This window comes from Scleropages formosus, chromosome 18, assembly GCF_900964775.1.
Source record: "Scleropages formosus chromosome 18, fSclFor1.1, whole genome shotgun sequence".
In the NCBI taxonomy this organism is placed as follows: Eukaryota; Metazoa; Chordata; class Actinopteri; order Osteoglossiformes; family Osteoglossidae; genus Scleropages; species Scleropages formosus.
The window spans coordinates 7445353-7468365 of NC_041823.1; the positions used below are offsets into that span (position 1 = coordinate 7445353).

The 23013-nt window shown below is 41.5% G+C and overlaps 1 protein-coding gene across 2 annotated transcripts; it reads left to right on the forward strand.

The window, feature by feature from the left end:
• Positions 1–252: 252 nt before the first annotated feature.
• taf2 (TAF2 RNA polymerase II, TATA box binding protein (TBP)-associated factor) lies at positions 253–20184 on the forward strand. Of its 2 annotated transcripts, none has more exons than XM_018762703.1 (26): positions 253–996; positions 1269–1323; positions 1718–1878; positions 2210–2328; positions 2520–2661; positions 3024–3255; positions 4164–4348; positions 5173–5286; positions 6345–6444; positions 6538–6623; positions 7305–7440; positions 7886–8040; positions 8460–8574; positions 8660–8769; positions 8913–8978; positions 9500–9752; positions 10319–10459; positions 11776–11886; positions 12133–12326; positions 13224–13363; positions 14632–14701; positions 15272–15381; positions 16783–17024; positions 17196–17309; positions 18758–18860; positions 19041–20184. In XM_018762703.1, the coding sequence occupies exons 1-26, from the start codon at positions 947–949 to the stop codon at positions 19343–19345; spliced, it is 3609 nt and encodes a 1202-aa protein (XP_018618219.1). In that variant the 5' UTR covers positions 253–946; the 3' UTR covers positions 19346–20184. The 2 variants fall into 2 exon arrangements, with proteins under 2 accessions (XP_018618219.1, XP_018618220.1); XM_018762704.1 differs by having other exon boundaries at positions 2520–2643.
• The last annotated feature ends 2829 nt before the right edge of the window (positions 20185–23013 follow it).

Below are 23013 nucleotides of genomic sequence, written 5' to 3' on the forward strand. Positions count from 1 at the left end.
AAATAGAGCAGTAATAACACCCTCCTATGTGTATTTCCTTAGTTGGAGTTTAGTATTTTGTTACAATTGCTAAATTTGTTACAGGGCCAAATAATTAAAACATGGTATAACCTAACCACAGTTATTTGAACTTGCCCGTTATTGTCCCTCCGCTGCACCAGGGGGCAGTGGTGCAAGTTCTGTGCGCTTTTTGCCAAAAACTGAAGCATGGCTTCTAGATACCCCGCCTTTCCTCGCGCAGGAGGTCAAAGGTTACAGACAAAATGGCCGTGTAACGAACTGAGGGAGTCATAGCGCTCTGGGCCGTCGAGCGGTTAGGAGCTGTGTATAAATATATTGGAAAAACTGAAGAAATACCATACTTCGACAGTTTCGACGCGGATGCACAGCGCAGATTTATGTTTTAAAATAATTCAGTGTTGGGGAAAATGACAAATTTTAAGGGGCCGTGAAGTTTCGAGTTCGAGAACTGAGCGCTGTGTTGCTGTTAACGTTACTCTGAGGTGCCGCTAGCTAAGCTGCGGGACGAAGTAGATATACTGTATTTTGAAATTGTATGTGCTTTTGTTGTTCATCTGAAAATACAGTAGGTGTTATTGTCTTCGGACTCTCATGTGGCAGTGAGCTCCCTTATATTCATTCACAACGGAATGAATGGAAACACTGAGTATCAGTATTGGCTCGATGTGACTTGCCAGCTTGGCTGGTTGAACACCAAAGTTTACCATCGTTTCTTCATCCAAAAGATTATAAACTGTTAAATGTCCCAGTGACGGTTTGATCACCACTGAGGGAAAAGCGACGCGAATAAAACGCGGGTCTAAAAGCTGATGCTCGTCAATGAGTCAAAAGTCCCGAACCGAGTGGTTCTTATAAACACACAGAGACAGAGAGTGAAGTAAAATTATACTTTTTGGACTCTGTCATGAAAGTGTAAAATCCGAAGATGAACAGGAAGAAGGACAAGGGATTCGAGAGTCCGCGACCATATAAATTATAAGTATTAATTTTGTTACTTTCTGCTTTCCGACCTGTGATTAATACTGCTACATATTTCAACAGATCTCATAATAGAAGAGCTTCTTATTATTATCATCATCAGTGTCATTGTTAATAATATTATTATTCTTTTTATTAATTAAAAAAAATTATATAGTTATTTTTAGCCCATTTACCTCTATGATGGGTGATGCAAATATGTGTGTGTGTGTATTTATATGTCTGTGTGTAACAAGTATGCAAAATAACAATATTTTTAATCTCTGTACAACCCATCAGGTGGTCTGCATAAACAATATCAACTTTCAGAGAAAATCAGTCATCGTAAGTCTCTCCCTGTACCACCTTTACACACCTCCGAACACGTTACAACTTTTACACCATGTGCGCCACTCTACTCTGTACCTTTAACACCACTTTGTAACCATGAAACCACTCGCTGTCCATAACTTCACTGTGTATCGTTCTCCGTATCCGGAATATCACGTAGTGCTCTCAACACCAGTCTGCCATCGTGTACCATTCTCCTTTGTACCCTTAACACCACATTCTACCACTCTGTTACACTCTTAACACCGCCCCGTATCACAGTGTCATAAGAGACAGTTGTATCGCACAAAGATGTTTTGAGAAGTACAGCAATATTAATGCTGACCATGATGAGAAACTACTGTGCAGTTTGTGTCTCGAAAAGACAATGACATGCTTTACTTCACAGGGGTATGTGGAGCTGACCATCTTCCCCACAGTTGTGAACTTGAATCGCATTAAACTCAGCAGTAAGCAGTGCAGAATATACCGGGTTCGAGTGAACGACCTGGAGGCACCCTTCATTTACAATGATCCCACTCTGGAAGTTTGTCACCATGAGTCCAAACAGTGAGTATTTATTTACTTTGTTTTAAAATGACGGATTATTTTGCTCTGATTCCTAGCTGATGTGTAATTTATGTTTTTTGTATTATGTCAAGAATACATCTACGCTCCAGTAACAATAAAAATGTAGTTACGGCAACAGAGCCAGACGGCACACCATGGTTACATGTGCATGGGAAGGAATGCATTAAACATTGTGAAGAAAGTTGAATTTTCTGGTCCTGATGTTTGTAAATCCCACACTTATCTGCAGCACAAGTTCTCAGTTCTTTTGATTATATACAATATACAGTACGTGGCTTCTTGACTGTATTGCATGACCTGCTCTCTCCAGGAGGAATCTCAACTACTTCTCAAGTGCTTACACAGCAGCAGTTGGCGCTGTGGATCCCGACGCTGGCAATGGGGAGCTGTGCATCAAGGTTCCCTCTGAGCTATGGAAGCAGGGAGACGGTGAGTCCTGGGAATCTACTCTCCATACACACACTCAGTGTTTTGTTATTTCACTTTATACACACCACTTTTACAGTTTTTCGTGGCTGCAGAGTTTAATGGAGCAGTTTTAAGTAATGTGACAAATACTAAGATAGTTTAAGTGTCCTGATGAAAGTGTATTACTTTGTACTATGTCATTGTTTCCTCAGAGATGAAGGTTCTGAAGGTGTACATTGAGTTTTCCCTGGATCAGCCTAAAGGAGGCCTCCACTTTGTAGTGCCTGACATTGAGGGGAACATGGCAGAGAGAGGGGCCCACGTCTTCTCCTTTGGGTACCAGAATTCAACGCGGTATAAAGAAACCTCTCTCTGAAATTAACAGTAATATTCTTAATTTTTAGAACAGCAAAGTAAGTATAATGTTCAAGATGACTGTAGCAGTAGTACATGAGTGGGGCTTGAACCAGTAACTTACCGGTTACATGTCCATGTCCGTAGCAGTTATGCTGACTACATTGGTTATTAATTTATTTTCTGTACCAATAACTTTTTTTGTTTTGTTTATTGATAACTGTTTTGAATGTCTTGTGCAGGAAAAACAGAAAGAAAGCCTGGCAATTAAGATCACATTAGTTGTGAAGAGTAGTCTAAGGTTATTGGTGTTGGACAAGGGGTTCTGGGATGGTGATGTTTCTCTTCCTGTGTAATGGCAGGTTTTGGTTCCCCTGCGTGGACTCCTACTCAGAGCTGTGCACTTGGAAGCTGGAGTTCACAGTGGACGCATCCATGGTCGCAGTGTCCTGCGGCGACCTGGTGGAGACCGTGTACACCCACGACATGAGGAAGAAGACATTCCACTACGTGCTGCCAATTCCCACCGCCGCACCCAACATCTCATTGGCTGTGGGGCCCTTTGAGATCCTCGTGGACCCTTATATGCATGAGGTAACATAGAGGAGACAGGTCGTTTGCAGTATGAAGTATTCCACTTCAGGCCTCCAGGGGGAAGCATTATGTTGTAGAGGGCTGCAGCCGAATTGTGCGTTGGTTCACTTTGTCAGAGGTAAAGATTCCAGATGTGTCTGAAAACTGCTGGTACAGCTTGTGTTAGTCCCTCTAAGACAGAGGTTCTTAAATTTTTCTAGGTCGTGGACCCCTGTACGACTTTTGATGAAACAAAAAAAAAAAACTGCTCCTCGAGAAAGTACTGCAGTTTATTGCACTGAAACTCAATCACCTTAATGTAATGCTGCTATATATAGGAACAGCAAAGAAATTTTTAACTTTTGTTTTGTTAGACAATGTTACTTTCAAAGCAAGTTTGCACTTTACAGACCCTCGGATGCACAAACTGGCAGGTTCAAGACTGCCAGATGCAGACGGAAGGGATCATCTGCAGCTTATTCACTCTTGTTTGTTTCTTTTCCATCTCCTCCGCTCTTATGAAAACTTAAGGCAGCACTTACTTCCTGAAAAAAATCTTGTATTGGCAAAACGTTTATTTAGAAGCTTATAAATCGGTGACTGGCTGTAGTGTGACTAATTGGTTTTAAATCCAAAAAAATCCTAAAGATATGTAAGTGTTACATAGTTTTCAAACATTTTTACTCTATAGTTTCATGCTGGATTGTTGAGTTTAAATCTGTCATTCCTGATCTGATGTAGTTTTTTTTTTTTTTAACTTCCTGTTTTAATAGTTCTATGATCATCTTAAGTAAAATACTGTCTCCTTTGGGACCACTGGTGTTCATTAGATTCACAAGATGTGTGATGTCTGATACTTTGTCATGCTAAACAGTATGACTAAGAACTCGAAATGGAGATCATTTTGAGACTTATTTACCTTTTTTTAGGTCACACACTTCTGTTTGCCTCAGCTGCTGCCTTTGCTCAAACACACCATGTCTTACCTGCATGAGATCTTTGAGTTCTACGAGGAGATCCTCACCTGCCGTTACCCGTACTCCTGCTTCAAGACCGTGTTTGTGGATGAGGCATACGTCCAGGTGTCATCTTACGCTTCGATGAGTATTTTCAGGTACCTCTTAACTTATTTCACTTTGACTGCTTAGTAAATAGATGTCCATTTTGCAGCCTACATGTTTTGTGAAAAACTGGCCTTGTGTTCTATGGGTGGGGTTGGTGTCATTCTCTCCTTGTTGGCCACAATGATGCCTGTACTGAACCAGACATCTACATGCCTGTGGGTGGTGCCATCTCTGATATCAGTCCTCCGATTGTGTTACCACATTCAATAAAGCATGCGGCTGTTAGAGTGAAAAGAAACAACTGGCTCATGAGATGCACAGTCACAGGTGTGCTCACGTTTTCACCTTCCTCATTTTGTGTGGGTGTCATGCTTTAAGGGGTTGATGTGATGAGGGACACTTTATTTATTGAAAAATTTTCAAATCAATTAAAGGTATGTAAGTTTCACATTTCTGTGTAGAAAAAAATAGTTGAAATTATTTCAAACAGTAACAGTAGTTCTCATTTGCAGTTTGATCCAAACTACTAGCAATTTCTGTGTAAACAGGACATTGTCTTTGTGCAAAGATAAGAAATGAGCAGATATGGTAGAGTCCTCAAGCTGGACTTTGCTGTTCTGTTAATTACTATAATCTGGGAACTTGCAGAATAAGAGGTCATTGAAAGTAGTGAGATATATTTTAGTGCAGATGGAGCCTCACATCCCCAGGTCATTGATTAACACTATTTCCCTGTGCCTGCAGTCCTTTGTTTTTCAAATGCAGAGAGGCACAGCTGGGTATTCTGGCTGATTATAAACTTGTTTTACTCTGTTTGCTGCTTTGGGATACCTCACAGCCAGTGCCTGTTGTTCTCTGTGTTTTCTGCCATCAGCACCAATCTGTTGCACAGCGCAATGATCATAGACCAGACCCCTGTGACGAGGCGCTGCTTGGCCCAGGCCCTGTCCCAGCAATTCTTTGGCTGCTTCATATCCCGCATGTCCTGGTGAGTAACCGGAGACGCAGCCCGAACCAGCTTTAGCAAGATTTTTAGGACCCCTAAAGGAAGGGTGTGCAGTTCAGTCTTGGAGCACAGCAAGCTTTGACTCTGTGCCAGATATTTTTGCAGAGATTTTCTTTAAATTTTTAAAAATCAGTTGCATTTTATCCCTAAATTATTGCTTTTGTTCTTGAGTAGTTGGGTTGAAAGGCAGCCATTGCCTTCTACACTCTGCTCAAATGTAGTGGTAAATACTGTTTGCCATCTCTGACATCAGCCTGCTTTTTAAATGTAAATTGACGTAGTTTGTCTTTTCTTGTACAAACCAGAAACTCCTCATTGAAAGTGACTGGTTATATAATCATATTGCACATGAAATGAAAAGAGCCCACAAAATGGGGATTATATACTCATTTATGCATTTATTATGCGATTAATTGAACCGCATCAATGGCTGGCATCTGGGCTACTGCAGTGTGAGGCCGCTTTCTAGTTTCTGTTTCGCAAGAGGTCTCCAAATGTTTGTTCGGTGCGAACAATGCACCCCCTGTCTGCCTAGTGTTTAAAACTAAATCAGATGTGGAAGCTTGGATTACCCGTTTTATTTATTTGTGTTTTATGCTCTGCAGTTGGAAAATGGTGCAGCCTCCCCTTTGATACAGAGAATGGTCACCTGCTTACAATTAATTGTGCAGTTTAATTCTGTTCAGGCCTGTAATTGAAGACAGCCGCACTCAACCAAGCTCATATTCATCCGATAGATGTGTTTCAGGGTCCGCTTACCTTTCTGAGCTGTACACGAGGCGTCAGCGCAGAGATGAACCACCCTCGTTGCACAAAGTGCTGTGCAGGCTGCATGGAAAGTTGCCACCAAATTAGTTACTTTAGCTTGTTATTGTTTTTTTAGTCGTTGTTCATTCATTTTATGGTTAATTGATTATTTTGCATTTGTTGCTCTTTTTTTTTTTGCTGTGGGAGTATGCATGATGTTCTGTGTTTAGTGTTGTAGGTGAATAGTCCAGACACATTTTACTTATCTGCTTTGTCTGTCTTGCTCCTTTCAGGTCTGACGAGTGGGTGCTTAAAGGAATTTCAGGATACATTTATGGACTCTACCTGAAGAAGACATTTGGTGTGAATGAGTACCGCCACTGGATCAAAGAAGTGAGTTGGGTGGGCACAAACACAGGCTAAGGACCAGATTCTGTGCAGTTACCATTCACATGGACATGCTTCCCAACTCCTCTTTCTCCTCAGGAACTGGACAAGATTGTTGAGTATGAGCTGAAAACTGGTGGAGTTTTACTGCATCCCGCCTTCTGCGGAGGCAAGGAGAAAGACAAGTGAGTCACCATCCAACCTCTGACATCCTCGCACCCTCAGATCGTTCGTACCCGGTCACAACGCAATACGTCTGTTGATGTTATGCTGAGTGAATGCTTCTGGCCCCTGGGTGCTGCTGCTTTCATGTCTGCAAGAACAAAGCACAGACAAAGTATTTTATTACGTGCCTCTAAATGTAAGTCAAAATGTGTCACAGTCAAGCAGCGCAAATTCACTGTGGTACAGACTTACGTGGCTTTCCTTAGTTTGCCAAGCCTGAATCACTCACACTGTCCAGAGTTCTGATATTTGTTGTGAATGCCTCACATTTTCTCCTCTTAAATAAATCTGCTTTATTAATAATGTAAATCAGGATTTTTTTCAGAAGTTGTTTTGGAATTATGGAAAAAAAATACTTGCACATGTTCAGTCCTAGATTAGAAAAAAATATGGGAAAGTGCACACAAGCTTACTGCAACATATTATTTTTTTTCTAGCACATGTTATGAAATACAACACTATGCTGGTAAGCTCTGGTGTGCTCTCCCATTTTTCCTAACTTTGTAAACACCAGGAGGTTCCGAGCACCCAAGCTCCTAACTTGAATATGTCTTCTTTTCTTCTGAGCATATTCAGTCATAACATTTACTATGGACTTGGCACCCATAAATCTTGTAGCTAACGCTTCAGTGTTTCTGCAGCCCCACTCCTCATCTGCACTTCTCCATCAAGCATCCCCATACCCTGTCATGGGAGTACTACAAGATGTTCCAGTGCAAAGCCCACCTGGTCATGAGACTAATTGAGAACAGGATCAGCATGGAGTTTATGCTGCAGGTGAGCTGTTTTGCTTCACCAATCCCTGTGGGATCAGGGCTGGCTGCACCACATCAAAACCATATCTCCCAATCTTGGTTAAATTCTGGCTGCAGTGCCCCTTTTAAGTGAGGCCTTTTTCTGCCATTTCCTTTCACTGCCATTACTCCTCCAACATAAATCCTTCTTGATGACAGGAGAAGCAAAAATTACTTTTACATTGCCTAAAAAAGCACTCCAGCCAAGCACAGAAGTAGTAAATGAATAATCCCATGATGTGTTCTTTGTTTAAAGAAAGAAATGGTCATTCATAATGGAGAAAAGGTCCATGACTGAACATTTTTATTTTTAAGGTTTCTGAAAGATTAATCAGATTGCAGGCTGGATAGTTTTCAGTGAACTTTGAGTGAAAGGTCTAAGTGTAAGATCAGGTCGCTGTTCTTTCTCCATGTATGCTGCCGGGAAGGTCTTCAACAAACTGCTGAGCCTGGCCAGCACGGCCTCCTCCCAGAAGTACCAGTCGCACATGTGGAGTCAGATGCTACTGTCCACTTCTGGCTTCCTCAAGTCCATCTCCAATGTGTCAGGAAAAGACATTGGGCCACTGATCAAGCAGTGGGTGTATCCTTATTTGGCTTGACAATGAATCACACATGTGAAATTTTCCACTATAATACTGTGCTTCAGTTTTCCAAACAGTACAAATTTCAAAAGACTGTTTCAAAGTGGGCAAGCATAACACTTGCACCATCCAAAGATATGTATTTTAGTTGAACTGTCTCTAAGTTGGTCGTCGTCTGTGTGTGTGTGCACGTGCGCATGTGTGCCTGTGTTTCTAGGATAGGCTCTGGTTCACCGCATCCCTGCATTCGAGAAGCAGTTATTAAGGATGGTTGAATGAATGAAGATTTTTTACATGGTAATTTTAGTAACTGATGGATAATGTTAATTTGTGGATGTTTTGCATGACATGAAGCCTTTTTATAAGGTTTAGCTGGGGGCTGCAAAATCTGTCCATTTCCCTTGATTTGCAAGAACAGAGATCAGAGCGGGGTGGTGAAGTTCTTTGGTAGTTTTGCATTCAACAGGAAAAGGAATGTCCTGGAGCTAGAAATAAGACAAGATTACACTTCATCTGGTACCCAGAAATATGTGGTGAGTTTGCAATTAGATCCCATTTGCATTTTGAGCTTATTCAGGTTTTGGATTTCTATACATGGTACTTTTTTGTGTTCTGTAGGGTCCAATAAAGGTGACTGTGCAGGAGCTTGATGGGTCTTTCAACCATACTTTGCAGATAGAGGAAAACAGCCTCAAACATGACATCCCCTGCCACTCTAAGAGCAGACGGTATAACTGTTTGCAGCATTTCTGCTGCATTAATTTGGGACTTTGTGGTTTTGATTTTAGGGAAAGATCTTTGGCAGTTTTATTTTCAAGGCTTTTGGAGTGGAATCGTTTCCTAAATTTCATGCTTTTTTCATTTTTTCCAGGAACAAGAAGAAGAAAATTCCACTGATGAATGGAGAAGAGGTAGACATGGACTTGTCAGCCATGGAGTGAGTGCCTGACCCCTTCAAATTTGACATCCCATACCATTCCTATTAGTGTACGTGGTCAACTAGTCATCAACTGCAGCTTCTTGATATCAGCATGTTGTGAGGTTCATGTAGCTGGAATGATTCCCAGTGTAGATCCATGTGAAAGGCATTTACAGGCACAGTGATTGTTTAGAGTTGTTTCTCCGCAGGAGGCAGGGCAATAGAAGCAGGAGAAAGACCAGCACTGGTGTCTTTGAGCTAGGGTGAGAAGCTAGACGGTGATGATCGGGGCAGGAACCAGAGTTACCGCTGTCCTGGATTCAACAACACTGCTGTGGACAGTAGTGGAAGCACCAGCTTTCTATTGTCTACTCCCATTCAGGTTAAGGTGGTAGTACAGGCCATGTTATGTATATATGGGGTTTGAAATAGGTCTTAAAGCAGTCCTAGGTCAGCCAAATAGTCACAGTGAAAGAACTGAGAGTAATCTGTTAAGGAAGAAAGTGTATTGAAATGCATGCTTCTTCGTGGCCTGCCAGTGCCGACTCGCCCTTGCTGTGGATACGTATCGACCCGGACATGTCCATCCTGCGCAAGGTGGAGTTTGAGCAGGCTGACTTCATGTGGCAGTACCAGCTGCGCTACGAACGTGACGTCGTGGCCCAGGAAGAGGCCATCTCGGCACTGGAGAAGTTCCCCACACCAGCGTCCCGGCTAGCCCTGACTGACATCCTGGAGCAGGAGCAGTGCTTCTACAAAGTGCGCATGCAGGCCTGCTTTTGCCTGGCCAAGGTGAGCAACAGATTCAAAAACACATTGTTTACATGCACATTATGGATAAATAATTTTGCAGTCTATACAGCTTCATTTTTCTTGCTCCTGTGGCCTGGGAGTCAGTAATGTAGTGGTTGAAGATATGTGTATAGTTTTAACCAGAAGGTTGCTAGCTCAAACCCTACCTCTCACTACTGCTGCAGTATCCTTAATTAAAGTACATACTTTTCAATTGCTCCAGTTAAATAAATGCGTTAAGTAATATTCTAAGTCACTTTGAATAAAAGGATTTAACAAAGGTTTTCCACCAATGTTCAAACTTACCATGAAGACCTTGTAGTTTCTTTTCCTCCCCATGAAATGTCTAAAGCCTATTTAATGGTCTGTGAGACTCAGCAACTCCCAGCAGAACCAAGTAGTGCTTATTATTTTCCCACAACATTTAATGTATGATGTAAAGCCCGTGGAGGAGTGCAGAGAGAGTTGTGAAACTGATCTGTGTGGACAGCAGCGCCACCAATACAGGTTGCACAGTGGCCATCTAGATGCTGATGTAAAAGTTTTTTTTGGTGACCCTTGTACAGATTGCAAATTCAATGATGAGCACATGGACTGGGCCGCCTGCCATGAAGTCACTGTTCACCAGGATGTTCTGCTGTAAGAGTTGCCCCAATATTGTTAAAACCAACAACTTCATCAACTTTCAAAGCTACTTTCTGCAAAAGGTAGGCCCCACTTATTAGATTTACTGATAATGTTGCTCCATATTTCTAACCATGTCTTGCTATTAGATACTTACACCGTACTGGTAAAATGCTAAACCTATAGAATGATGCATTTTAATTCCAAATTGTTACAAAAAGTTTTTTTTGGAAAAGGTGTCATACCTCTATATACATTAGCAGACCTGATTTCCACTTGCTATGTGGGAGTGCTGTTCACGTGAAGTGACAGTACACCCTTAATATGAAGTACGTTTCAAAGCAATAACCCTTCAAAATATACACTGTTCACTTTCCAAAAATAGGGAAATGTGGTGGTGGTTGCAAGTGCTTAACTTTTACATTACAATGCTGTATGTGTTTTCTGAAGCGATATTTTCTGGCCTTCTGCCACTACAGTGACTTACTTACTACCAAAATATACTTACAGTCTCCTAAAACACTTATTGAAATACAGTAACTTGGTTGTTGTTAATTCAGTAACTACAAATGAGGGTGGGAAGTCATGCATTTAATACACAAAAGATAAGCTGTTGCATTCCTTGTGCTGAAGTCCTTATGCCAAAGGCTGTGTACTAGGCCCAGGTCCATCAACCTTGTCACCTTACACAATGTATCCCCAGAGAAATTGAAAGGTAGAAGGGTAGGATAAGTGTTCAATGTAGTCAATGAAGCAATTAATCCCATGCTTTCCACCACTTTTTGCACAAGTGTACGTTAATACACCATTCACAAATATTCATATTTTCCCCTGTTCACTCATCCCAAGTTGACCAAACAAAACCTAACGTGATCCTAGCAAAACGATAAAAAGAATAATTCTGCATGCTGTTCACTTATGTAATTATGTCCCATTGGTTCATATTAATGGAATTTCCATCATTTTTGTGGGAAAATAGCTCCACCACTTTTTTCTGTAAGTAGTACTTTTTCAGTCTGTATTTACATCATAGAGTTTGGACCATCTGTGTCTTTGTCCTGGGTATTTGGTAAGGCAAAAACCAGGCAGGTTTTTATAAACCCTATAATAATGCTCTGAAACTTTAGCAGTTAATAAGGTGTTGCACTGCAGCATCAAGAAAATTACATAAAATTGTTATCTTGTAAATAAAACAGCTCTGGGTTTCATTTGAACGGTATGCAGGAAATGGCCAATAAGCAGCAGATCATGAAACACGTATCATAAAACTACACAAATGTCTAGTGTTTATAATTCTATACTTGCCTGCTAGATCATTATGAAATAAACGGGCTTCTTTTGCCAGTAAGAAACTTTTCTGTTGTACTGATTTCTGTCTTTATGTGCCATTATTATGTAGACCATGCCAGTTGCAATGGCTTTACTCAGAGATATGCAGAATCTCTGCCCAAAAGAAGTTCTGAACTTCATCTTGGATCTCATCAAGTACAACGACAACAGGAAGAACAAGGTGATGAGGCAGATGCCCTGCTGACTTTTATGACAACATTAATGGGCTAGTGACTAAGAATTTTGCCATAAAATGTTTTGTAGTTGAAAAAGTTTGAAGAACATTCTTCAGAAATGTGGCATTATACACAATGTTCCTTTCAGTTCTAGATTTCTCAGTATAATTATACAGAGGGCCAACAAAGGAGAATTTAATTACGTTAATCACTTTTATTTGCTTTAACCCTCCTTTGTTTTGTTCTTTTAGTTTTCAGACAATTACTACCGTGCTGAGCTCATCGATGCCCTGACCAACTCCCTGACCCCAGCCATTAACATTAGCAATGAGGTCCGCACTGTGGACAACCTGAACAGCGATGTGCGCCTTATCCTGGAAGAGATCACTCGTTTCCTAAACATGGAGAAGCTCTTGCCCAGCTACAGGAACACCATCACAGTCAGGTAACATTAGGGCATAAACCTTCCTGGGAGCCAAAGGACACTTTCTCAGCAGTACCTCATCTAGAAGCTCACCTAATCCTTTAGGTTACTAGGGATATGGTTAGAATGGAACCAGAAACTTAGAATTATGCATAAATTTAAGATTAACAAAATTCCTGCATCTCTATTTCAGAGAGATAGAATAATATGATGATGTCATGCTTTGCTTTTTCCACCATTCCTGGCCCACTGAATGACGAAGACAGTTTCTTATTTGTTGATTTCTTGGCCAATTCAGTCTCACAACGCTAACTTCATTAAAGGTGGTAGAACAAGGTGAAAGTGAATAAGCATAAATATTAGTCAATGGGTGTTACACTGTACTTCTCACCATCTGTCTTTCTCCATACAGTTCTGTAAATGTCTCCTCTGTAAGGGTGGAGAGTGCCAGTCTGGTAACTCAGTAAACATGCAGAAAAGCCCAATATACAGTTTAAATTGCTCCCCTCACCACTGACTGTTGGGTTGTTTGGTTCAGCAGTTTCAGCTACAGCAAAGTAATATCTTAGTTCTTTTTGATGGCAGAAGGTGGCCGCTAATTTCTTGACAAGACTAGCTACGAGCATGTCAGCATCTGCTGTAGTGCTTTTAGTGTGATTATTTTTTTTATTAGCTATTGGTTGCTCATCTAGGTGATACTTTTCTCCAAAGTGACATACAATGTTACGTTTGTGTACTAAACTGGAGCAATCCAGGGCAACTACCTCGATGTAAGGTACTACAGCAGAACAGGAACAGGAAATCTGGTCTTTTGATTCCGATTTGACAGTTCTAACCACAATATCACCTGCTTCACCTGGTTCGTCTACATATATGTATATGTGTGTTTATATATATATAATATATATCCCCATCCAGTTGCCTGAGAGCCATCCGAATGCTGCAGAAAAATGGGCACATCCCCAGCGACCCCTCCTTGTTCAAGTCCTACGCACAATATGGTCACTTTGTGGATGTGCGCGTCGCAGCCCTGGAGGCTGTTGTGGATTACACCCGAGGTACAGATTGGACCTGTCTTTAACACTGTCCTCACTGCTTTATTACAAAGCCCTACCATGGTTCTTAATATTAATTGGCCTAATTGTTGCAGTTCATTACCCGCATATACTTTTGCTTGTTCTGAAAACACCATAGCAATGTATGATGCAGACAGATAAGTCTTAAATGGTTGCTTTATTGGTTTTTCAAGTAAGTTGACATCATGCAAAGTAAAAATGTAGGTTACATTATTGCAGGGTAAAGAAGATACGTAATTCTCGTTTTATTTTTGGCAGGGTATTAACTGAGCGTCATTAACTTTATCACAGTTTTATTCCAGGATGTAATTTATAGCAGACAGAATAAAATTAATGGTGTGATGCTGGAAGGTTTTAATTTTAGGAGTTAAAATTTTTGTTTATTTATTTTAAGGGGCTGTTAAAATCCTGATTGCATTTTATGTGGAAAAAAGTCAAAAGGACGACTCACTGTTGAATAGCATGACTGAGCACACCATGGTCTACATCAGACTTAGCCCTTATTTTAATGTTCTACGAACTTCAGCTTTATAGCCCCAGCCCTTGGGATCTTGTCCAAGGAGTCCTAATGCATATTTAATTAGATAGTTAACTTTTTAGGCAAGCTTTAAAATATGTCCATGGGGATCAATCTGAGTCTGTCGGAAGTGCGGAAGTCATTCATAGAGCCCTCTTCTGACAAGCAGGCTGCCAGAGTAGCACTGATGGTAGTGTGCATTTTGCATGTTTACAGCCCTTGTAAACTTGGCAGTTACCGCACAGGTCGCACTGGCTGTAGCTTCTAGAGAGGCGGTCACCTCCCCTTCTTTACAAGGTTCACCTCTAAGGCGTCAGTCATTGCTTTCTGTTAATGTCCATGCCGTAGGATGACGCGTGGAACGGGAACGTGTGCATCCTTCAGGCTGCTTTCAGCATGAAAACACTGTTCCCTTTGAGTCTCATCTGCCCCACAGCCAGAACTGCACAACTGGTGGTTTGCCCTGTTCCAGCAGGCTTTGCACTGGACCAGTGACTCTCTCACTCTGCTTTAGACTAAATGGCACCTTTTACGTAAAGATGAGCTTCATTTAAGCTCTTACTCACAGAAGCAGAGTCAATCCAGTGTGTGGACACGGGTTTTTAATTTTTTCAGTGCTTCCCACTGTGTTGTTAATGTAAACCTTGTTAATCACACTGGTTGCCCTGTGGCCTGAAAAGGCTCTTTGTGCTGGTAGGTCAGTGACCCTTCCTAACATGCTGTTTATTGCCAGTTGACAGGAGTTCTGAAGAGCTTCAGTGGCTACTCGACATGGTCCAGAATGACCCTTCACATTACGTCAGGTCAGTACTGCCATCAGTGGGTCCACTTTCATTTGGGAAAACAGTTTGTAAAACCAGTTGCTTGTACTGCAGTCCTTAAGGCTGAGAGCAGAGGAGTGGTTTAAGATTTATTATTATTATTTATACACTTAGATTATGCTTTTTTTCCCCAAAGTAACTCACAACATGAGATTTATATGCTAAATTAGTTTTTAATTTTAGCTGAAATGCAGTCACATGCTGGCCTTTGCTTCATGACCCTCAGAGTGAATGAGTACACAAGGCCGTCCATGACTTAGTAGTAAAAGCAGAAAACATGTCTTTCTGTTTTAATACTAACAACTAAATACTGTGTTATTATATATACTTGAACTTTTCACAAGTCAGTACAGTTTTTCAGATGTTACATACTGCACATATAGCAGTCCCCTTTGTGCAATTTAAAACAAGACACAGCACAGTAAATGAGCTTCATTTGTGCGTAGCATTCATTTGCAGTAAAACTTATTTCAGTATCATTGCATTGAGAGTGTGCCTGCAAGTTCTGTATACAGGCCCTTTGATTTAGCTTTACTTATGTTTACATTTCAGGCATAAGATTCTGAGTATGCTGGGCAAAAACCCACCGTTCACCAAGGCATCAGAGTCGTCCCTCTGCAACGAGGCTCTGGTGGACCAGCTGTGGAAGCTCATGAATTCAGGTGAGTGGTAGACTTGAGCAGAAGACAAACCCCATGCTCTCCATGCTCCATTCTGACCCCACCATCCTCTCCACACTTTGTCCTCTGGGTGCCCCCCCTAGGTTGAGGTCACCATTTGCTTTTGTTGTGTGTGTGAGATCTATTTTACCTCAGCCAGGAGGCCTCACTCTGCCCCAAGACATGGAAAAACTCATAAAACATATCCTTTGTGGGTTCTGCTAGGGTACAAAGCAGTTTATGACTTTCTTTTCATTACTAGATACAGTTCGTTGGAACTGAAGAAAATGTGGTCTTTCACAATATTTGGCAGGTTTTGAAAGATTTGGGAACAGGACTGCTGTGGGTTTCGTCAGTGGCTGCTGACAGAGACGACTCATTTATCTTTCTTTCTTTCTGCAGACTAAACGTTTATTTGTCATGAGTTTACTTCTGCAGCCTTGAGGTCTGGTACAGAAATGGGCGGCCAAGTCTCACTTTGTCTGCCAACCTGAATTAAATTCACTTTTTGGTTATTCCAGTTGCAAGCCTATTGATAATGCTTTGAATGTTGGTGGACTTTGTAACTTAATATTGATGACATCTTGTTTGGTTTAAAGAACCACAGCAACCATGTTGAATGTTTAATTTGTTTTGGAACCAAATTCTACAGGTTACACTAGTATCAAGTTCTGATATCATCAGCCCAAGGCCCCCTTAGCTCCAAGAAAGCATTTTGTAAAATTTTAATAAAATAACCTCATTGGTGAAAGAACAGCATTTACAGCAGGCTGTGTATGTGTGGTCTGCTAAATCCCAGCCATATTCGCTCTCATTCCAGTGTTAGTTTCTGTCTGTTTCTCTGCTGGGTTCACAGTTTGTGTTGCCCCTGGAAGTGAAAGTCTAATAGAACAACAGTATTTTCTCTTGTTTACCTGCAGCTTTATGTGCGACTTAATTATGTTTTTTTTTTTTTTTTTTTTAATTTTTTTTGTCTTGGTATGTTCTTATTTCAGTCCCAATGTAAAGATTTTTTAAATTAAATGTGCAACATTTCTGATTTGTGTAGGTGATGCCCTTATTCAAGTGACTTATGTTTTACAGCTCCAATCATTAATCTCTTTAGATGTATTATTTTCTGTTGCCCACCAGTTTCTTTGTTTGGCTCTGCTCTCTATGTATTTATCTGTTATTTAGGTAAAGTAGAGAGTTCTCTGTCAGGCTGTTTTTTCCAAGGTCTCAATATTGTGTTCCACTGTCCCAGTTAAAATGCCAACTGTCACCTGGCACAAGTGTGAAATGTAATGCAGCACCTGCCAACTCTGAGGGATAGGCTTGCTGACAAGAGCATTGTGTGTGTGTGTGTGTGTGTGTGTGTGTGTGTGTGTGTGTGTGTGTGTGTGTGTGTGTGTGTGTGTTTTGTAGGCACATCTCATGACTGGCGGCTCCGCTGCGATGCCGTGAATTTTTATTACACGCTTTTTGGTCTCACGCGGCCATCCTGCCTGCCGCTGCCTGAGCTGGGCCTCGTACTCAACCTAAAAGAGAAGAAGGCTGTGCTCAACCCCACCATCAAGCCTGAAGCAGGAGGAATCGGTGGTGTCGGCGCCCTAGACCTCTGTGCCAATGGTGGCATTCATACCCCCATCTCTGGCTTCCCCTCCAGTGTAAGTTGAGCTCCCTGTGACCTAATTAACAGGGGCCTGCATTTGTACTAGTCTGGTTGCAAAGCATGTGTCCCAGGATGCAACTGTGTTCAATTGCACATTAAAAAGGTAAAGCGAGTAGATGGAGGGCAGACTTATAACTGACATTAATATTTGAATCTTCCCCCCAAGCTGGAGGAGGAGCATTTACCCATGGAGCCTCCACCAAATGGCGTAGCACCAGCACCCCATGGACTGAAGAGAAAGGCTGAGACACCCTTGGGGTCCCCTCCAGAACCTGTTCAGGTACTGCAGAATTCAGACAGCAGTAAAATAAAATTACAAATCAGCACAAGGATCCCCCTATCACTCATCTGTGAGACACATGGAGTCTGAGAGGACCTTTGTGTTTTGGCCCTTCCTTGGACCCCCAGATGGACCCTTAATGGCTGCACCAGAGTTCTTCTGCATCTTATCTTGGCAGTAACAGCTGCCTAGCTGCTGAAGAGTGATAGATTACTGTTGATCTGGAATAATGGTTTCTAGCTTTTTGTCCCAGGGTGGCACGGTGGGCTTGGCCAGGTCCTGCTCTCTGGTGGGTCTGGGGTTCGAGTCCTGCATGGGATGCTTTGCGACAGACTAGCGTCCCGTCCTGGGTGTGTCCCCTCCCCCCTCCAGCTTTGCGCCCTGTGTTGCTGGGTTAGGCTCCGGTTCGCCACGACCCCACTCGGTGTGTGTGTGTGTGTGTGTGGGTGTGAGCTTTTTGTCCCAGTACGGTCAGTTTTCACTGAATGACAAGAGACAGAAAGTGACATTGTGCTTGGAGCCATTTCCTTGTAATCCAAACACCTGGGTTCAGATCCCCTCTCCTGCTTTAGTATCCTTGAATTAGGCACTTAGTCTGAATTGCTTTGGTAAAAATGACAGAGCTGTATAAATGTGTAAATCATTCCACGTAGCTAAGCATAGGACAAGTCTTTCAGTATAAGTTGCCTTGAACAAAGGTGTCAGCTAAAAATTAGTGAACAATAGTAACTTACAAGAAGCACTTTAACACTGCTGATATGAGATGATAGGTGGTGTAGTGGGGTAGAGCCATCATCTTGCACTTAAAGGACCCATATTCAAATTGCACCTCCTGCTGTAGTACCCCTGAACATGATACTTACCCTGAATACAATATTGATAAAGTAAAAATGACCCAGCTTTATAATGGGAAAATAACTACCTTATAAGTAAGTACCTTAGTATACAAAATTAATATAAAGTCAGAAGTGTCAACTAAATCAATTAATGATACATGAAAAATACATATCAGACACCTTTTTAACTTTTCCTTAGTAAATGTTAAAGGCTATAATACAAAACTGCGTTGTGTCTTACTTTTTTGCTCTTTGTATTGCAGGTATTTTCATGGCTAGAAACAAAGGTGTGATTTTACTGAATACAGGTTATACTTTACTGTAAAATGATTTCATTGTATGACCTGGCCATTAACACAGAAGCGTTTTGTGAGTCACACTCAAATTGGTGTTTTTCCATCTAAGCATTACTCAGGCTACATCGGTTACACCTTTGTTTTGGTTTTCAGTATGTTCAGTTATATAAATAACTTGAAGTGCATACAATTAACTTCTTTCAGCCTGTAGTACTGCTGTTTTCTTCCTTTTAATTCTGGATGTGTGATTTTATATAGTATGAAAGGTTTATCTGAAACTGAAATCACAGATTTATGTTTTCATTTCTTTCGACAGTTCACTGCTCAGGAGGAAGAGGATATTGACATGGACACAGTGCATGATAGTCAGGCTTTTATTTACCATCACCTGAACATGCTAGAGAGACCGTCCACACCAGGTGGGAATAAGGATGCAGCTTTCTTTTTAATGGCAGTATTGACAGTATTATTTTCATTGACAGTATAAATCTCTGAAATGGACAATATTGACATGGACTGATGATAATGCATACTAATGCACACTTCCAGGAGTATGTCTGGTCATTGTGTTGGTTCTTCGCCTGTTCTCCTCACCTCAGGTAAAGAACCCCCTTTGGTGGAGCAGACCCTCCTGTCGATGCCAGCCACACCACTGCCTGCATTCATCAAGGAGCCAAGTGCCTCCAAGCACGGGGAACACCACCACCGCCATCATCATCATGACCACAAAAAGAAGAAGAAGAAGCACAAGCACAAACACAAACATAAACACAAGCACGAGAGCAAGGACAAAGACAAGGACAAAGATAGGGAACGCGAGCGGGACCGCGACCGAGATGCACACGCTTTCACCAGCAGCCCCGCCAGTGGCCGTTCCCTTCGTTCGCCCTCGCTGTCCGACTGACCGAGCACCCTCTCAAAGATGGGGGAAAACCCTGGACAGTTTCATTGGAAGACAACGCCTCACTGTCTTCTTTAGTAGCCCAGCTTTGTTGGGTGATGACAAGGACCGCTGAGCAAGCCTCCGCAGGACGCTTGTTTGATGGGTGACAGTCTCGTTACTCGCCCTGCAAGGGAACCTCTCAGACCTTGGTTGCGAACAGCTGTGGTCTTTGCATTTATATATTGTGGAAGAAAAACTGAATTGCATTGTTAGGAGAAAAACTGCTGGGGGGGCTTTAGATCCATGTTTGGTTTTATACAAATTTGTATTACTCTTTGAAGAGAGAAATGTTCTGGCTTATCCATGAACAGTGTTCATTAAAATTTTATAATATCCCATAGAAATTTGTCCCTGTGTTCATGTCATGAGATTTAAGTGTACTTCCAGACATCATGGACCTGAAGCATTTTTCATGATTTGCATCTAACTCCTCTTTTAAGTTTGTAGTTTAAATATTGTTCTGTTGATGATACAAGAAGGATCTGAATTTTCAGCTTTTGTCTGTCTCATATTATTGTTTCTTTCAAATCCAGATTTGAATAGTGTGTTATTGCCATTTGAAACCATGTACTGTACTTTTACGGTCTTCAGGTTGCTTATTCATTTCTTCTTGCGTATGTTTTCGTCTCCATTTATTGTTTACTATAATTTTAAGATTTTTGTATTTTCATTTTACCCGACAAAATGCGACCAGAACTGTCAGAAACAAGTACCAAATGAACCATGGAACGTTGATGTCCATATGCAACTGTGACAATAACTTCTCTGTATGAATGGAGAGCTCAAAGAATAATAAAGCAACAGCAAAAATCGAGTACATTATTCTGTGCTCATTATTCAGGTTTCGTAATATTGTGTAACAATATTATAATATAGTCGCATTTCTCAATGTGCCTTTGTCAGAAGTGTGAAAACAAATTGCAGAAGTAATAGAAAGTTCTACAAAAATAAGAATGGTTGGAGGAACTACTTTGACAAACACTTGGTCAGTGTAGTTTCAGCAACACAAAGACCTGCACACTTCCACTGTGGTCTAGACCTCATGCCAGGGCTAATAGTGCTATATTTACATTTATTAATTTTGCAGACAACTCATAGTAAACAAAAGGGCATTTCATAACATTTCACGAAATGTTTGGCACATCCCACTTACTATCCAGCAGTGTTTAATTAGAGTAACACTGGAGCTTTCCTGACCCAGTGGTTCAACAGGCAGAGATGCCGCTTCACCGCTCTTGGCTGTGGGATCAAAATATGCTAAATTTGTGTGGAGTTTACATAAGTAATGTCTCACAGTTCAATGATGAGTCTCAGGTGAACTGGTGACTCTGAAATGCCAGTACTGTGTGTGCACGGTGGCAGGAGTAACAGCCCAACCAGGCTGTACCCTGTCTCTCACCCTATGCCTCCAGGATAGGCTCTGGACCACCATAAACCTAAACTGGACAAGCACTTGATGGAAATGGGAAGAGGGGAGCACTTTAAGCTGTTACCCAAAATTAATGTAGTATTATGAAGAGTTGGCTTAACAAGTCATTCCTTCAACAGGAGAAATAAAGTTCTGAAAGTGCAGTAGGATAGAAAAACGTTGGAAATAAATCAGTTCTCTTTGTGGGCCCTACCAAATTATACTTTTTGCAAGAAAATGAACCAGGCATAATCCAAGATTTATTACCCTGTCTCTGCAGTTTAGAAAAGTGGTTAAAGGCCATGCTGAATGCATTAGGCATTTGCATTTAATGTGCCGCCCTAAATCCATGTCAAGACCCCACTCTTATCCCCATGCTTTAAACGTGGACTTATCGTATTGCCGTCTGGCAGCAGAGCCGCAGCCTGGAGAGTCTGGCCTCCAGCACACGAGAGCCTTCAAAAAGTCTGCTTTCACAGATCTGTGGGCTTCCATCTTGAAAGTGGAGCGAATAAAAGGAGCAGATGTGGTCGGGCCCGCAAGAGCCAAAGCAGGTGGTAATTTATCAAGATATGCCGTGGGAGCCGAGGGGCGCCGAGGACAGTTGTGAATGAGACCCATCTGGGCCTGTACCCTACGGGGCTCCCACATCAGGAGTAACTTCCAGTACACTTGACCTCATTTCCTCACTGTGTTTGGCTTCTTGGGCACGTATCATTTGTCTAGTGCAAGATAATAGTAGGGTCACTGCTGCAGCGTGTCACCCTATTTTACATCATCTGGGCTGATGCATTATTAAAAAAATCTAGTAAGGGGACAGTTGGTAGTGTAGTGGTTAGCACTACTGCCTTTGGACCCACAGGTTTGATCCCCACCTCTTGCTGTAGTATCCTTGAGCAAGGTACTTGCTCTCAATTGCCCCAGTAAAATTACCCAGCTATGTAAATGATTGTAAGCATGTAGTAATTGTGACCTCAGCATTGTAAGTCACTTTAGAGAAAAGTGTCAGATAAATGTAAAGAAGAAATGTTCTACTGGATCTTCAATGCTTAATAGTGTCTGATGCCTTCATCCAATTCAACATTATAATGTTGGAGGGTCAGCTTTACAATTATTTATACAGCAGGGTTTTCTTACTCTTTCAGTTGAGGGTAAAAGACAAAGGTTATTTAAATACAGGTAAATATTTTTTGAAGTGGATCTTTTGAGGATGTTGGGACTAGACTATACAAAGTTATGGTGTAAAATTGTTAATGCATAGCTCTTTGCCAAGTTTTGATAATATTACACTAAATGAATAGATAAAGAGGGTGGCACAGCGGGTAGTGCTGGTTAGTCATCGTTCCTGGGTTGTGGGTTTGGATGTGGGATTGAAGATTGTGAGAAGTGCATGTTCTCGCTAGTTTTGTCTGGATCTTTTCTTGGTGCTCTGGTTTCCTCCTACAGTCGAAGGTGTGTTCAGGCGATTTGGGGAATCTAATTATCCATAGCATATGACGACTGTATTAGGAAACCAGTGTGTGATTTCCCAGCGACAAAACAGTGTCCCATCAAATGTATACCTGCCTCACACCCTGTGCTTCTGGGATAGGCTCTGGACCACCTTCACCCTGCAACAATACAAGTGGTTATGAAAAATGTCTGAAAAAAAATCCATTTTAAATAAGTGTATTACCAACTTCAAGTGTTCAAGTTCATGCATTTTAGTTGATGGCCTGCTTCTTCGCTAAGAGCTGCTGTCATTTATAATTCACTTTACTGAATTTGAACGATTAACTAAATTCTCAAAACCCCCTTGTGAGGCGTTACGATTCTAATACCCGATTTCATGGACGTAACAGAAGTGTTGTATGAATAATCAGTTATTCGGTTAAAATATATCTTTTTTTTGGAAAAAATTGAGAGGGTAAGCTGTGGAGTTTAGGCAAACAACGGGAACCCATGCACTGCAATAGCAGCTACACGCCAACTTCAGCGGACGAGACACTTTGTAAACAGACAGAGATGTCGGTAATAATTACCAAATAAATAATGAATACCACAATACCTTTATTCAGATAACACCAACAATTTACAGTATTAGATATGCACATTTTCACAAATTTACTCCAGGAATACTGGAGGGTATTCTTCAGCGCAAGCAGCCTGATCACGGGTCCCACAGCAGGCGTGGGATTCAAACCCAGAAACCTACAGACAGGAAGGCCACTGCTGCGTTTGT

Excerpts from the sequence above, each read along its gene's own strand:
- taf2 (XM_018762703.1), top strand. The coding sequence starts at position 947 with ATGAACAGGAAGAAGGACAAGGGATTCGAGAGTCCGCGACCATATAAA. Across the intron at positions 2,329-2,519 it reads GCTATGGAAGCAGGGAGACG|AGATGAAGGTTCTGAAGGTG; the intron begins GTGAGTCCTGGG and ends TTGTTTCCTCAG. Across the intron at positions 18,861-19,040 it reads AGAGAGACCGTCCACACCAG|GTAAAGAACCCCCTTTGGTG; the intron begins GTGGGAATAAGG and ends TCCTCACCTCAG.